The 16897-nt window shown below is 51.7% G+C and overlaps 1 protein-coding gene across 1 annotated transcript in view; it reads right to left on the bottom strand.

Moving 5' to 3' along the window:
* The window catches only part of SEC14L5 (SEC14 like lipid binding 5), a 38573-nt gene that overhangs the window by 1060 nt on the left and 20616 nt on the right, over window positions 1–16897 (bottom strand). The window contains exons 6-14 of the mRNA XM_007126542.4: window positions 14816–14928; window positions 12143–12332; window positions 10495–10583; window positions 10331–10401; window positions 8561–8732; window positions 4581–4715; window positions 3666–3800; window positions 2965–3192; window positions 1435–1613 (exon numbers count right to left, since the gene is read on the bottom strand). Of these exons, the coding sequence (XP_007126604.2) occupies window positions 1435–1613; window positions 2965–3192; window positions 3666–3800; window positions 4581–4715; window positions 8561–8732; window positions 10331–10401; window positions 10495–10583; window positions 12143–12332; window positions 14816–14928 (1312 nt within the window). The remainder of the gene's footprint in view (window positions 1–1434; window positions 1614–2964; window positions 3193–3665; window positions 3801–4580; window positions 4716–8560; window positions 8733–10330; window positions 10402–10494; window positions 10584–12142; window positions 12333–14815; window positions 14929–16897) is intronic.

The following is a 16897-nucleotide window of genomic DNA, read 5'->3' as shown; positions in this document are numbered from 1 at the left end:
CCTGGTCCTGGGCTCTGACAGCGCCCTATGTTAAGGCCTCTAGCACCTCCTGGAGTGTGACCTTGAGCAAGGACCCCAGGCTGGAATAACTTCATGGCATCTATCGGTGCTCGGGTGTGGTTACGTGGTCTCCTGCTCCATGATGGCAGACCCTATCTGTCTGGTCCCCCCAGGGCCACCGGTTGCCCACTGAGAGCAGCCTTGAACTGGTTCTCTCCTGATACTATTGAAGGTCAGGGCAGCAAGGTTCCCCCACACTGACTAGACAAGACAGGCTGGCAAGCAGCATCCGGCCCACCCCTCAGCCTCCACCTGCCCTTCCGAAGGCAGCAGCCCCCAGATGCAGGTGTCTGTGTGTCTGAGTCCCTCTGGACCTCAGTCTCTCTCTCCCACATTGAGCCCCAATGGCCAAAACAGGCTGCTTCCCAAAGGGAATCACCACCCTCTGACACCCTGTGGGGTCTCGCTTTGGAGTAAAGATGCTGGCCCAGCATTTCTTTTCTTTTTTGGGGGGGTGTGCTTACGGCTTGTGGGATCTTAGTTCCCCGACCAAGGATTGAACCCACATCCTCGGCAGTGAAAGCGCAGAGTCCTAACCACTGGACCACCAGGGAATTCCCAGGCCCAGCATTTCCTGTGCCAGCTGCATATGCCCCTAGGATCCCTGGAGCTCTGCCTTGGATATGGGTCCAGACTCAATACCCTCTTGGAGCCTCAAATTTACTCATTGGTAAACAATTTAAAGCGTCGTTTTTAGAAGGAAACTACACAGATATTATCACGAAGCAGGATGCAAAATCACACATTTTTAGAAGATAAAACACAAGGTATGGAAGAAACCACTATTGAGTACTTACTATATGCTCAGGTGAAGGGCAGGCTTCCCCCAACCATCTCATCCTCAGGACAACCCCATGATATAGGGGCTCCTATTTAACAGCTGGGGCTCAGAGAACTAAAGTGACTTGCCTGAGGTCACAGAGCAACCAGGAAGTGCTGGAGGTCTTAACCACTACACTTCCCTGTCTCTCTGACAGCAACACTTGGGGAGAGTTGTCTGTGAGGCATTATTCTAGAATGTCCTAGAGCAGTCCAAACCCAGTTTTATGGAATTCTAGGAGTGAGGGGAGGTACAAATAGGAGGGCTCAGGCTCCCTTTCTCCCCCCACCAATCAATCTGGTATGTTAGGCTTCTGTCCAGGTTTCATTTGAAGGGAAGGTTCTGCAGCTGAGGCTGAAGCAGCATAGTGATCTGATCGCTCATGAAAAGGTGCTGAGCCACTGGCAAGTTTAACAACACCTATGCCAGGGCCCCACCCCTGGAGAAGCTTGAGGGCAAGTAGAGAAGGTGAATCCAGTGTCCCTAGCCCAGAAGAAAGTGGCCTCAGGTGTGCTGTGGGCCTGGTCTGGAGGGGAGTCCAGGGCCCCTCGTACCTGAAGTCCTCAGACGCCAGCACCTCGTAGTAGTAGAGGAGTTTGCACCTGGGGCCAGGGCTGTGCAGGGCCATCAGGACATCCTCCACACCCGGGAGGTTGCAGGCCATGTGGCCAGGGGTGCTGTGCATTTGCCACTGGAGCAGGTAGATGCCAGGCCACTGGGTCACGTGGGAGCCCTGAAACACAGCAGCCACACACCTGAGGCCCTGGTCCACCAGGGGACAGGAGACCCTTTCTAAACCAGTCCACCAGCAAATCCTTCCTTTTGGGGTGTCCCAAAGCCACCTTTGCTTCCCCTCTGCTGTTACCCCATATCCCTGGCAGCTGAGAGCCTTCCTCTTAATCGGGATGGGGGGTGGGGGTCGAGGCCTAGGGGGTGCGGCTATAGGACAACAGAGGTGTGGTTTGGTTAAACGCCTGGGTTTTGTTGGGCTCTTGTCCTGCCAGGTGGGATTTGCAAATTGAGGAGACCTGGAAAGGGAGCTTAAATGTGCTTAGGGTTTGTTGAGGGCAGAGGGACAGCAAGAAAGGAGGTGTTAGTTTTTATAAGAAGAGCAACTTTGAAAAAGGGCTGGGATGTACTGTGGGACCCTGGGGCGGGGCTGCTGGTGTATGATGTGACAGCTGTCTGCTCAATTCCCTTAGGAGACCTCCAGTAAGATCTGCACTGCTCGCCAGTGCGTGCGTGCGTGCGTGCCTGTGTGTTTGAGGCCGGTGATGTTTGACCTGCAAGCACTGGCCTCATGGAGAATGTGGGGGTCAGCAGGGGTGGCTCATGTTCTGGTGACACGTCCGAGTGCTGTTCCCAGACCTACAGTTTCTCTGTTGCCTGGGTTCTGAAAACTTGACTGTGCCTAAGGAATCACGGTGAGAGGTGAGGGATACAGACACCAGGCCCCAGGCCCAGAGGTTCTGAGCCGGCCCTCCTGCCGTGGGCCCCAGCAACCTGCATCTTTGACAAGAGTCTCGGAATTCTGAGGATGGGGCCCTGCCAGAATCTGTCTTTCTCCCCAAATGTCCCGCAGGGTCTCTGAGGCCGGAGACCAGGTCCAGTTTGTCCATTGCTGTATCCCCAGAACCCAGCACACAGTGGACACTCCTGAGTGATGAATGAATAAATGAACCAAAAAACAGAACCTGGGGACTTCCCTGGTGGCGCAGTGGTTAAGAATCCACCTGCCAGTGCAGGGGACACGGGTTCGATCCCTGGTCCGGGAAGATCCCACATGCCTCGGAGCAACTAAGCCCGTGCTCCACAACTACTGAGCCTGCACTCTAGAGCCTACGAGCCACAGCTAATGAAGCCCATGCGCCCTAGAGCCTGCACACTGCAACTACTGAAGCCAACGCACTCTAGGGCCCGTGCTCCGCAACAAGAGAAGCCACCTCAATAAGAAGCCCGCGCACCGCAACGAAGGAGGAGCCCCCGCTCGCCGCAACTAGAGACAAGCCGCGCACAGCAACGAAGACCCAACATGGGCAAAAAAATAAATACATAAATAAATTAAAAAAAAAAAGAAACAGAACCTGGACGCTCTCCCCTTCCCGGCAGATGAGGGGGCCCTCCACACGGCTGTAATCTGCACCCAGGGCCCAGCCTTTGTCTGTCAGCTGCCCGCCAGCCCTGGCCCCGGGCTCCCGGGGACCCAGCTTGGGCGCCTGTTTGGTGTGGTACAGAGTGAACATCACGTCCCCTTGCAGGATGTCAAAGTCCCAGGTGATGACTGACTCCCTCTCCAGAATCTCCACCGCGACCTACGTGGGGACAGGTGACAGGTGAGGTCTGAACGTCCACGCTCGCAGGGCCTGGGGTGGGGAAGTCGGCTGCAGGGGTGTGGGTGCCCACCCCGGTCTCCATTCCCTCAGCCCCGACCCCAAGTCCAAGAATTGCTCTGGACAAACAGACCCACCTCTGTCTGAAATGCCTGGGAGGATCCACCCTGAAGCAGGGTGACCACAGGGCAACCCACAGCCAATGACTGGCTGATGTGAGGGTACAAAAGGCTGGCCGCCTGCCATGCTCTCCCCATGGATCAGGCTGGGCTAGACCATGGCTGAAACCGGCTCTTGGCTTAGCTTCTGCCCCCGCCCTCCTTACAGGTTTCTCCTGAGCCCTCATCCTCTACAGATCACTGGCACAAAAGCCCTCGTCTCAGACTCCGCTTCGGCGTCCCTGACCTAAGACGGCACCCAGCCCAGCAGGCCCTTGCAGGCTGGGACCCCGGCACCTCATGGGGGGCCCCACGGAGCACGCTGGCCGACTGGTAGGTCTCTCTCCACTGCTGCAGCTGGTCTTTGTGCTCCTGGTCCTCTTCCGTCAGATAGAGGGACTTGGGGACCAGCCCTCCTTCAGGGACGTTACACTGGGGGACAGAGACACCAGAGACAGTCAGGGCCCAGCCAGGCCTGGCTGGCCCACAGAAAGGTGCTCTATGACCCCTGAAACCACACTTATATCAGGCATACATATCTTGACAATTGGGGACACCTGGGTAAGCTTGGCAAAATTCCTAGGAAACGTCTTTCTTTACCCTGAAATCATGAAAGCTTGCTGTTTGAGATTTCTGTTGGAGAAAGGAAAAGGCCTGCCCTCCCACAGTCATGAGATAGGGTCACCCCTGCGTATCATCTCATCCCCCCAGGGCAGGCAATAAAAGTGGTCTGGTGGGGAAAAGGGGGGGTCTGGGGCCACCTCCCCTGGAAACAGTTTCCTGATCATCCCCTGCCATAAGGCTGTGGGTTGGGGATAAGTCCCGCTGGGTACACCAGCTTCGGGGTTCAGGCCTCTGGGACATTTGAGTCCCCTCCCTTTGCAGCAGAGCATGCAAAGCCAGCAACTAAACTCTAACTGCTGCCTAGCAACGTCCTGGATGGGAATACAGAGGGGTAAGCCTTTGCCTGGCCTGGTCTCTGAGCTTTCGGGAAACTTCTGTTTCGCTCACTATGTTTGAAAGAACCAAGGTCAGGCCCCTCCTTCAGAGAGGACAAGCTCTGCCCCAAAGAGCCAGCAAGACCCCCCCCAGCCAGATCAGAGCACACACAAAGGGCCTGCCCTCCTCCCACCTCCTTCCATCCGCAGCCCTGCCTCTCCGAGGCCACAGACCCTACCCGTGCCGTAAGCACAGGGCCTGCTGGGGCCTCACCAGGCACTCTCCCCCGAGGAAGTCGGGGATCACTTCTTTGTCCAGGTAGTCGACAAGGCCTCCAGGGCCCTGATAATTGCTGCCACTGTAGGTGAGGAACTTCTGCCTGGTGTTCTCATTGATGAAGGGACTGATCTAAGAGGGGGAGATGGGGCAAGACAGAACGTTTTTTTTTTTTTTTAATTGAAGTGTAATTCACAGAACATAGAGTTAACCATTTTAAAGTGAACAATTCGATGGCTTTTAGTTCATTCACTATGTTGGGCAACCATCACCTTGAATTCCAAGACATTTTCTTCCCCCCAGAAGGAAACCTCAGACCTGTTAGCAGTCACTCCCCTTTCCTTTCCCCTCAGCCCCTGGAAACCACGAATATGCTTTTTTTTTTTTTTGGCCTATTCTGGAGATTTCATACAAATGGGATGACACAACATGTGGCCTTTTGTGACTGGCTTCTTTCACTGAGCGTCATGTTTTCAAGGTTCAGCCACGTTGTAGCATGAGTCAGAACTCCCTTTTCACCTAGAGATTGTCATATTGAGTGAAGTAAGTCAGAGGGAAAGACAAATATATCACTTGTATGTGGAATCTAAAGATGTGGTACAAATGAACTTATTTACAAAACAGAAACAGAGTCATAGATGTAGAAAACAAACTTATGGTTACCAAGGGGGAAGTGTGGGGGGAGGGATAAATTGGGAGATTGGGATTGACATATACACACTACTAAATATAAAATAGATAACTAATAAGAACCTACTGTACAGCACAGGGAACTCTACTCAATACTCTGTAATGACCTATATGGGAAAAGAATCTAAAAAAGAGTGGATATATGTATATGTACAACTGATTCACTTTGCTGTACAGCAGAAACTAACACAACACTGTAAATCAACTATACTCTGATAAAAATTAATTTAAAACATAAAAAAGAAAACAAAAGAACTCCCTTTTCATGGCTGAATAATATTCCATTGTGTGGATGACAATGTTTTGTTTATCCCAGATGGAAAGTATTTCAACACCAAGCTCTAAGCTGCACGTCAGTCTGGTTTTTAACGGCATCCCAATGCTGGGGTGGTGCCTGACTCAGGAAATAGTTGGGGAAGGAAGGAAGGAAGGAAGGAAGGAAGGAAGGGGGGGAGGGAGGGAGGGAGGGGGGAGGGAGGAAGGCACTTAGCACAGTAGAGCACAAGCCAATTCAGCAAGGAATGGCACAGGCAAAAGATCATTTGGGGGACTTCCCTGGTGGTCCAGTGGGTAAGACTCCGTGTTCCCAATGCAGGGGGCCTGGGCTCAATCCCTGGTCGGAGAACTAGATTCCACATGCATGCTGCAACTGAGAAGTCTGCATGCCGCAACTAAACATGCTGCAACAAAGACCCCGTGTGCTGCAGCTGAGACCCGGTGCAGCCTAAATAAATAATTTTTTTTTTTTTTTTTTTTTTTTTTTGCATTACGCGGGCCTCTCACTGTTGTGGCCTCTCCCGTTGCGGAGCACAGGCTCCGGATGCGCAGGCCCAGCGGCCATGGCTCACGGGCCCAGCCACTCCGTGGCATGTGGGATCTTCCCAGACCAGGACACGAACCCATGTTCCCTGCATTGGCAGGCGGACTCTCAACCACTGCGCCACCAGGGAAGCCCTAAATAAATATTTTTTTAAAATAATTTGGGAACTAGAAATCCCACCTGCGTGGGTCACACTCCTTCAGCCCCCATCCCGGGAGGTGGTCCCCGTGGGCCTCAGCAACCTGGCTCTGTGCACTGGCTTTCATCTGGTGTGGCCAGTGGGGGAAGGGGGGCGGGGGCAGCAGGAGATGGGAGGTGGGTGCATCTTCCCCACTCCCTCCCTGCTCCAGTGCTCCTGGCAGCTCCTCACCTGCTGCAGTTCTCTCAGGGCTCCGGTAACGAGGACATTCCCTCCTTGAGTCCCTCCAGCCCTGGGGTAGTCAGGGCTTACGGCAGTGGCCAGCCCCTGGGGCCTCCCCATCCTGCCCACACCCCTGCGAGGAGTTCTGGTGTGTCACACCCCCACTGGAGTCACCTGGGTGAATCTGCTTCTGTCCAGGACCCCGACCGACCGCTCCCACCCCCACCCGACGTGCATCTTCTTAGGAAATCTCCAAACAGCAAAGAAACTTAATTTTCACAAAGATCAGGATATTTCAAGATAAAATGCTACAGTAGCAGATCCTGCCTGTCCCTCCCACAGCTCCCGCTCCCCAGCCCATCCCCAACAGAGCTGTAAAGTAGCCCCAGAAGCTAGGGAACTTTCTGCCCCAGAAGTCTGCTCAGGTCCTCTCCTCCAACAGTCCTGCCATGGCTCCCTACTGCCCCAGGACAAGGTCCCATCTTCGCCACAGCCTGGACTCTGCAGGCACTGGGCCCTGAGCATCTTCCCAGCCTCCTCTGGCCACTGGTTTTTCAGTCCCCCAGAAGCACCCAGCCGGGCCCTGCCTCCAGGCCTTTGTCTGTGCTTGTGCAGGTTACCCACCACACCCCTCCTCCCGCCCTTCTCCCGCTTGACTCCCACTCCTTCCTCAGGTCTCAACCCATATCACCTTCTCAGTGGAAGCGTCTTCAGCTCCCCAACCTAAATTATACACCCCCATCGCCCCCTGACTTAGTCTCCCCAAGAACCCTGAACGTCCCCAAGCCCATGTCACAGGGCATCATGAAGCAGTTACTCATGTGGGGCTATCGGGTTTCTCTCCCACACACACCCCGTGACACAGGGGTACACACTCTGCATCCCCAGGGCCTGGAGAGGTGCCTGGCACACAGCAGGCACTTAGTAAAACACTGAATCCATTTAACTTTCAACTCACAAATCTACCCTGATTGAACCTCTAGGTACAGCAGAGATTCTCAGGCTTTCCCAGGCACTGAATCCCGAGGGCATTCGGTAAGATGCTGACCCTGAGTCTGTAGGATGGAGAGGGACCTGACATTGTTCTGGCCTGCAGACCACACTTTGGGAGCAAGGCCTCAGGGCAGTGGTTTTCAACTGCAAGTGATAATCCGGTAGTGGTTGTGAAACCAACTTAGCACTGTGACTAGCCTATTTTGAGTGGAGTGGACTAGAAAAGAATAGCAAAGAGCATGTTGTAAATAGTTACGATAACCATCACTTGAGAATCTGTTGTTTCGGGTGTGTGTGTGTGTGTAGGCACAAGCCACACGAGGAGACCAGGTGGCAACCTAAAGTGGGTTGTGGACAAAAAGTTTCAAAATCCCAATAGCACAGGATCCCAATGCTCTTCAGAATCAGCTCACAGGAGTCCCAGGAACGTTGTACAATTCTAAGTGTGGCTCTCCCGTCCACGAAGCAGGACAGTGGATATGTAAAATGTGGTCCACCCATACAATGGAATATTATCCAGACATAAAAAGGAATGAAGAACTGATTCTTGCTACAACATGAATGCACCTGAAATCATTATGCTAAGTGAGAGAAATCAGACACAAAAAGCCTCATATTGTATGATTCCACTTACATGAAATAGCTAGAACAGGCAAATCCACAGAGACAGAAAGTAGATGAGTGGTTGCAGGGGGCTGGAGGGAGGAATGGGGAGGAACTGCTAATGGGGACGGGGCTTCCTTTTTGGAGTGATGAAAATGTTCTAGAACTAGCTGGTGGTGACGGTTGCACAACTCTGTGAGTATATTGAAAACCACTGAATTCTATACTTTAAAAGGGTGAACTTTTTGTTTGTTTTTGGTTTTTTTTTTGGCTGCGCCACGCGGCTTACAGAATCTCAGTTACCCGACCACGGACTGAACCCGGGTCATGGCAGTGAAAGCCCGGAATCCTAACCACTAGTCCACCAGGGAACTCCCCAAAGGGTGAACTTTATGGGAAATGAAGTATATCTCAATAAAGCTGGTAATTAGAGGAAACAATGCAGGATAATCGGGCGGAGCAGCTCACAGAGGGACCCCCTTCCCATCTCAGGCTCCTGCTCTTTCTTACCAGCGTCCAGAGCACAGGGAAGATGCGGGGGGCTCGCACGATGAGCAGCCGGCCCAGGGTCTCAGGATAATTGTCCTCCACCACCTCGATCATGCGCAGCAAGGCCTTTATCCCCGGCCGCCACAGGTGCCGCAGGCTGAGACCCTCCAGGTCCACCAGGCAGGTCCAGGAGCTGCGGCAAAGAGGCCCCCTCACTCCACCTCGCTCGGCCACCTCCCGGAGCCCCCAACACCATCCTCAGGGACCTGGGGGCCCACAGACAGGGATGGAGGGAGAGGCTCAGTAAGGCAGCGCTGGGGGGAGAAGGGGCAGGGACCACAGGGCACTCTTGTGGACCCTGCCGCGTGGGGAGGCCACATGGCATGGAGGTTCTGAGCGTGCACACGGAGGCTAAGCACCCAAATTCAAGTGCCTGAGAGCTGTGTGACACGGGCACTTCCTCCTCAGGACAGCGGCAATCCCAGTAACAGTCCCCATCTCATCCATTGTTAGGATTAAATGAGATGGTCTATGTAAAGCTCTCTGCGAGGACAGGCCCATAGCACATGTGCTCATTAAAAGCCAGTTTTTACTACTAATTGCTGAAAAGATTCTGACTGCTAAATAGAGCACACACTCCAGAGCCAGATGGCCTGGGTTCAAATCCCAGCTCTGTCATGCGCTGTGTGGCTTTGGCTAAATTACTTAACCTTTTTGTGCCTCCATTTCATTAGAACCAATTCATTAGGAAAATGACTGTTTGGCTGCAGCAAGTGGTCCCTGGGAGCCTGTCCATCCAGCTTCATTCCCTTCACCTTGCCCACCCACTCCTAGGAGTGCCTTCATGACACCCTGTCATCTGAGCCATCTGGGGGGCATTCCGCTTCTGGCCAGGATGCTGATTGATCGATTCCCCACTCCAACCCCAATGGACGCCCCTTTAGGAAAGCTCTAAATAGCAAAGGAACTTAATTTGCACAAAGATCAGGATATTTCAGGATAAAAACTTCAGTAGCAGGTCCTGACTGTCCCTCCCTTGTAGGCTGTGATAGGCTGACATGACTCAAGGAACTTGGAAGAGTCCCTGCTACACAGGAAGTGCTATGTGGTGTTTGCATCACCTCTTAAAGTCATGGCTTACGGGATCTTAGTTCCCTGACCAGGGATTGAACCCAGGCCCCAGCAGTGAAAGCGCCGAGTGCTAACCACTAGACTGCCAGGGAATTCCCATTAAGTCATTGTTTTTGATAAGCCATAAAGAAACCCTAGGAAGGGTTTACAGAAGAGGAAGGCACAGCTCAGAAAGGTTAAGTGCCTTGGGGCGCAATGCCACTGTAAGGACTGGTGTGGGAAACTCCGCTCAGGAATAGGAGTTTGGGGCAGCCCGAGGAGGCGGTGGGTCACTGGACGTGCCATGACACCTGCGAGGCCCGCCTGCCTGGGACACTGGCAGGGTGGCTCTTGGGGTGGGAGCGCTGGTCTTGAAAAGCCAAGTCCAGGAGGCTGCATGGCACGGGGAGAAAGTCCGCGAGCCCGAGCCAGATAGGATCGGGTTCAAACTCCAGCTCTGCCCCTTCCCCGCTCAGCAGCCTTGGATGACCACAGCACTCTGAGCCTCAGTTTCCCCTCCATAAAGAACAGGGATGCTGAGAGTCCCTGCCTCGTAGGGTCACTGTAAGAATTAGGTGAGGACATTTCCGTAAAGCATCTAGCAGGCTGCCTGGCACGGCATCCATGCCCAGTGAACTTTGGCTGTTTTTACTGTTTGGGGGAGTTTGCCTGGGTTCTTGCCTGATGGGACGGCCAAACTGTTTTGTGTTCCCTTCACACCGCTTCTGTCCTTCCTCATTGACGCAAAGAACCTGGAAAGCAGAGAAGGTGCTGGCGAATGTTCACTTGGCTGCTCCAGCCGCAGGCAACCCCGGGGGCTCCCAGGAGCGGGGACCCCAACTCACATGCTGCAGCAGCACCTCCTCCCCCACGGCCTTCATCAAGCCCTTGGTGTCCATGTGGCCCAGACGCAGGATGTACAGGGGGCGGCCATCTTTGGGGCGGGGCCGAGCAAGTGGAGGACAAAAGGGAAACAGAATTACATACTTTTACATAATTCTTCATATATATTATATATGTACAATCAATTCTTGTTATTTGCGGTAGTTAATTTCTATAAAGTCACCTCGAACACTGAATCAAGGAACTCAGAACCACTGCTTCTAAGGGGGGAATAGGAGGTTAAGTTTCTGCCAGCCTCTGGTCGTGACATTTTTGTCAGTCGATCGATCAGTATGTAACTTTGTTCTGCGTGTGTTTCTATTTGAGGACACCTTGTTTAATTTACATTGTTGATTCATTAACATTGAACGCATGGCCAGCAGCACTGTAACTCGTGCCTGAATGGAGTTTATCTCACATGAATTTTCTCCATAAGGTGCATCACAGCCTTCTTGCACTTAGGAACATAGTGCTTCTGCACGATGCGAAATCAACGCAAAAAAGCACAAAATGCGAAAAAAAATGGCACTAAATAGGCTGCAGAAAGGATACTCATTTACAGTAGGAGCTGAAACAAGGAGGCAGAAGGACACTTGTTCAACCTCAGCTGGGGATGGATGTGCACGTCGGGTGACTCAGATTTTTCGTCACTCTGTCCCTGAAGGACAGTGAAAGCGCCCTGAGTTTTGATTTGGGAGTTACAAATAAATTTTAGTGAGTAGGCAAATTCACAAATACAGAATCCATGAATAACACAGACCGACTGTATATTGAAAGCAAGCGTGTCAACCGGTTCTTCAGGAGACTCAAGCACTTGCCCTAATCAATACATATGAATTTTTAACTAAAGGACATTGAAAAGCATAACAGGCGCTGGCGTCAATGGCAGATTAATAAAAAATCCAGAGATGATATTTGTAGTGGGTTGAACAGTGTCCTCCCCAAAGTTCATGTCCATCCAGAACCTCAGAATGTGACCTTATTTGGAAATAGGGTCTTTGCTGATGTGATTACTTAAGGATCTCAAGATGAAATCATGCTGGATCAGTGTGGGCCCTAAATCCAGTGACCCGGGGTCTTTAAAAGATGAGGAGAGGACACAGAGACATACCGAGAGGGGAGGCTGTGTGAAGACAGACGCAGAGATTGGGGTGACGTGGCCACAAGCCAAGGAACACCTGAGCCCACCAGAAGCTGGAAGAGGCAGGAAGGATCTCCCCCAGAGCCTTCGGAGGGAGCACCGCTTTGCTGACACTTTGATTTTGGACTTCTAGCCTCCAGAACAATGAGAGGATAAATTGCTATTGCTTTAAGCCACCCAGTTTGTGGTAATCTGCTAAAGCAGTCCCAGGACACTAATGCAGTCAGTATTCATGCAGCCAAAAAGTAATGGTGGGCTGACCCAGCCCCTGGGAGAAACATCTTGTCTCCAGCCCAAACGTCTATTCCAGCTCTGCCTTCACGGCTGGGTTGTCACCTCAAAGGCATCTCCAGATGCCCAGAAGAGCCAAAAGGAAAAATAATAAGATGCTAAGATGAAAAGGGGCATTCAACATGCACTCGACAGTGACCCAAGTGTACACTCCATGTTATGTAGGTACAGAGACGCACCTACGTCCTGGTAGTGCCAGCCCCCTGCGTAGAACTCCTCCAGGAGGGCAGGGGGTCGCCAGGTCTGAAGGAGGAGGTCCACCTGGTGCTGCTTTCGCCAGCTCAAGGACTGGCACAGCATCTCCCGGGCCCTGTCCAGGTGGAAGTCTCGAGCCCGCAGGAACCTAAGGATGTGCTCGTCTTTGGGGATCTGAGAAGAGAAGGAGGAGAAAGCCTTTAGCGTGGAATTCCCTAAGCCAGGCGGTGAAACTGGAAAATGAGTCTCCTGTCTTATCTGACAAACACTTAGCTGGGAAAAGGACGTTACACTCGACCACGACGCAGCCAAGGGTGGACTGCAGTGAATGTCTGCGTTTGGGCTTCCTAACCTCCCCCTCCTGTGCTCGGAGTGACATCTCTTTTTTCTTGGGGAACTGCTTTTCCTGCCCCCTTCCCAACACCAACGGCGGTTTTAGTTAGCGTTGCCAATCACAGGACCCCACTCCCACGGCCTCTGGTGGACAAAATCCATGCCAGGCCAATCAGAGCATTTAGACAATTTTAAATCTGAAGAAAGGGGCATGAATCCCTTTCTCTACAGAGGCAAAGGGGAGACTGAAAGCTGTAAGCAGCCACAGATCCAAGCTCAACAAGGAAGCGTGTCTGAGGGGATGAAGCAGACATAAACGGATACAAGAACTAAGGGGTCCCAACAGCATTTAAGTCCTGGTTTCGTGGGACTTCCCTGGTGGTCCAGTGGCTAAGACTCCTCACTCCCAATGCAGGGGGCCCGGGTTCAATCCCGAGTCAGGGAACTAGATCCCACATACTAAAGATCCCTCGTGCCACAACTAACAAGATCCTGCATGCTGCAACCAAGACCTGGCGCAGCCAAATAAATAAATATTTTTTTAAAAAAAGTCCTGGTTCGGGACATCCCTGAGACAGGTTGCGTGGTCAGCTGAATGGTGTCCCACCAAGACCATGTCCACCCAGAACCTCGGAATGTGACTTTATTTGGAGATAGGCTCTTTGTAGAAGTAAATAGTTAAGATGAGGTCATACTCTATTAGGGGGTGCCCTACTCCAATGTCTGCTGTCCTTATTATAAGAGGGAAATTTGGACACAGACACAGAATGTAAAAAGGGGAGAAGGCCATGTGAAGACAAAGGCAGAGACTGGAAGTGACGTATCCACATGCCAAGGACTGCTGGAAGCCATCAGAAGCCAGGAGAGAGGAATGGAACAGATTCCCCCCAACCCACCCAGCCTCCAGAAGGAACCAACCCTGTGGACACGTTGATTTCAGACATCTGGCCTTCAGAACTGTGAGAATAACTTTCTGTTGCTTTGAGCCACACAGTCTGCAGTATTTTGTTTCAGCAGCCCCAGGAAACTAACACACCCCACTTAACAGTTTGTTATATGAGCCAATTAAACCCCTACCCCCACTTTTTTTGTCTGGCTGATTCAATCTGCATTCCTAACACATATAACCCAGACTCTAACTAACATGCAGAGGTGACAAGCTAAAGCCCACCACTCTCCTTCCTTCCCTCAGGCAAGTATCAACAGTCAAGGGAAAGCCAGCCCCCATAAAAAGTGCACTTTCCTGAGTGCTGTGCTGAGCCAGACACGGAGTGGATTGTCCCTTATAATTCACTCTGGGGGCAGGGGGTGTGCTCACATTGTACCCATTTTACAGATGAGGAAAACAGGCAAACAGGTTACATCCCAGCCCAACACTAAAGTAACTCCCTCGTCTGCCCCCCGGTGGGGGGAGGGGAGGAAGGGCAAGCAGCTCACAACTAGGCTGGAAGCTCTTATTCAACAGAGCTGAAGGTCAGGCCCGTGACTGGGACCTACATGCATGGTGGACACTCGTGTGGGGCTTAGAGTCTAAAGGCAAAGTCCATGTGCAGTCAAAAATCAACCCTCGCGGGCTTCCCTGGTGGCGCAGTGGTTGAGAGTCTGCCTGCCAATGCAGGGGACACGGCTTCGAGCCCTGGTCTGGGAAGGTCCCACATGCCGCGGAGCAACTGGGCCCGTGAGCCACGGCTACTGAGCCTGAGCATCTGGAGCTTGTGCTCCGCAGCAAGAGAGGCCATGACAGTGAAAGGCCCACGTACCGCGATGAGGAGTGGCCCCCGCGTGCCGCAACTAGAGAAAGCCCTTGCATAGAAACAAAGACCCAACACAGCCATAAATAAATAAATAAATAAATAAATAAATAAAAATACAATTTGCTAAAAATAAAAAATCAACCCTTGCAAATCATTAAATCTCTTAGAAAAGAACAGTATACATGGTTTTGTGAACACAGTGACTGTGTGGTGACTGTGCTGTGACTGTGCTCCCCAGGGGACATTGGCGATCTCTGGAGCTAATTTTGGTTGTCACAGCTGGGGAAGAAGAGCTCCTGACCTCTCATGAGTGGGGTCCAGGGACACTGCCCAATGCCCTGTGGTGCACAGGACGGCCCCCGCATAAAGAACCGTCCGTCCTCAAATGTCAACTATGCCGAGGATGGGAAACCATGCTATCAGTGCTACGTACAGAATGCATGAGACAGGATATAACAAAAGAAGGCCAAATAGAAGTGTCCAGCATTGCTAATTACACAGACTTACTTACCTGGCCCTTCCTCCCCCCATGCCTGAGGCTGAGTCGCTACAGCCCCAGCCCTGACCCACCTTGCCTTTGTGGGTCTCCTGCAACCAATGCCGCAGCTGGATCAGGCAGCTCTCCTGCATGGGTGTGAGATGGCCCAGGCACCTCTCAATGTAGTCCACATCCAGCTTGTCCCCTGGAGGAGAAAAGGGGGTTCAGGACAGCAGGAGATGCTGCATGGTCTACCCTTTCTGAAACCCTTGCCTTACTGGCCACCTTGAATCCAAAATGTAGTTCCAAGCGCACGGTGACCCTTTCACCAAATAGCCACTGGTTTTCAGATCTTCTAGTGTTTCCAACCCATTTCCAAGGTGATTCTAAAAACTCATGCTGGGGCAAGCCTGGATCTCACTGTGCTGAGTGATGTGTCCCTTTGACCCTCAGAAATCAAGATAATTCCTACCCTCTGGGAAGGTAAGTTGATACAGCCACTATGGAAAACAGTATGGAGGTTCCTCAGAAAACTAAAAATAGAGTTGCCATATGATCCAGCAATCCCACTCCCGGGCATATACCCAGACAAAACTGTAATTCAAAAAGATACATGCACCCCTATGTTCACAGCAGCACTATTCACAATAGCCAAGACATGGAAACAAACTAAATGTCCATCAATGGATGGTTGGATATGGGCTTCCCTGGTGGTGCTGTGGTTGAGAGTCCGCCTGCCAATGCAGGGGACGCGGGTTCGTGCCCCAGTCCGGGAAGGTCCCACATGCCGCAGAGCGGCTAGGCCCGTGAGCCATGGCCGCTGGGCCTGCGCGTCCGGAGCCTGTGCTCCACAACGGGAGAGGCCACAACAGTGAGAGGCCCGCGTACCGCAAAAAAAAAAAAAAATAATAATAATAATAATAATGCCATTTGCAGCAGCATGGATGCAACTAGAGATTATCTTACTAAGTGAAGTGAGTCAGAAAGAGAAAGAAAAATACCATATGATATCACTTATATGTGGAATCTAAAATATGACCCAAATGAACCTATCTACAAAACAGAAACAGACTCACAGACATAGAGAAAAGACTTGTGGTTGCCAGGAGGAGGGGGAAAGGGAGAGGGATAGACTGGGAATTTAGGATTGGTAGATGCAAACTATTACATTTAGAATGGATAAACAGCAAGGTCCTACTGTACAGCACAGGGAAATATATCCAGTCTCCTAGGATAAACCACAATGGAAAAGAATATTAAAAAAAGAATGCATATGTGTATAACTGAGTCATTTTTGCTGTACAGCAACTTGGCAGTGTGATGATTGCCATGTGACTGTTTCCTACTGTGCTGTATTGAAATGGTGGGGACTGGGCTGTGTTGCAAATAAATCATTTTTTGTTGTTAAAAAAAAATCATTGTAAAACATTGTAAATCAACTATACTTCAATTAAAAAAAATTCCCACCCTCTGGAGCTGCCCCACCCTCTGAAGATTATTGACAATATGAGCTCATGTCTACTGACATGCATCATCTGAGCCAGCTCCCAACAGCCCTGGGAGGCAGGTGTCACTATTGTTCCCACTTTAGAGAAGACAAAACTGAGGCCAAGAGAGGTTCCGTAACTCAAACAGGTAAATGCCTGTGGTGTGCCCAGCATAAAGGAGGCGGCGGATAAGTACCAGTTCTTTTTGCCTTCCCACCTCCCAGCCCCCTTGTGGGGTTCGAGGTTTTGGGTAAACAAGGCCCTGACCCCAAAATACAGCCTGGGAGCTGCATGGATCATGCCCACTGTTCAATCCCGTCTCGCACAATTGGGCTGTTTGAGGTCAGCATGTGCCGGCATTTAGAGTCGGGACTTGGAGCTGAGGTCCTGTTGCCCACTCTGAACTGCTGTGGTGGCGGATGCTGGCATGGTGAGGCATCTCAGCATCTTAGCATCTCAGCCCTGGATGCAGATGGTCCACAAAGAGCAGCCTTCATGGGCATAGACTGTTCTTTGTGTGCAGAGGGCACAATAAGAAAACAAACAGAATGTCTGCACATCCAGCAGCAGGACCCAGCGTTTCCCTCCAAAACAAAAAAAAGCCCAGGGCTGGTGGTCATGGCAACTGCACCAGTAGCCACCTGGGTAAACAGAGTCAGGAGGAACGCTGTGGAGGGACTGCCCAGA

This window comes from Physeter macrocephalus, chromosome 14 (assembly GCF_002837175.3).
Source record: "Physeter macrocephalus isolate SW-GA chromosome 14, ASM283717v5, whole genome shotgun sequence".
Taxonomy (NCBI): domain Eukaryota; kingdom Metazoa; phylum Chordata; class Mammalia; order Artiodactyla; family Physeteridae; genus Physeter; species Physeter macrocephalus.
The sequence above is the reverse complement of the archived record's forward strand: the minus strand, read 5'-3'. Positions and strand labels throughout refer to the sequence as shown.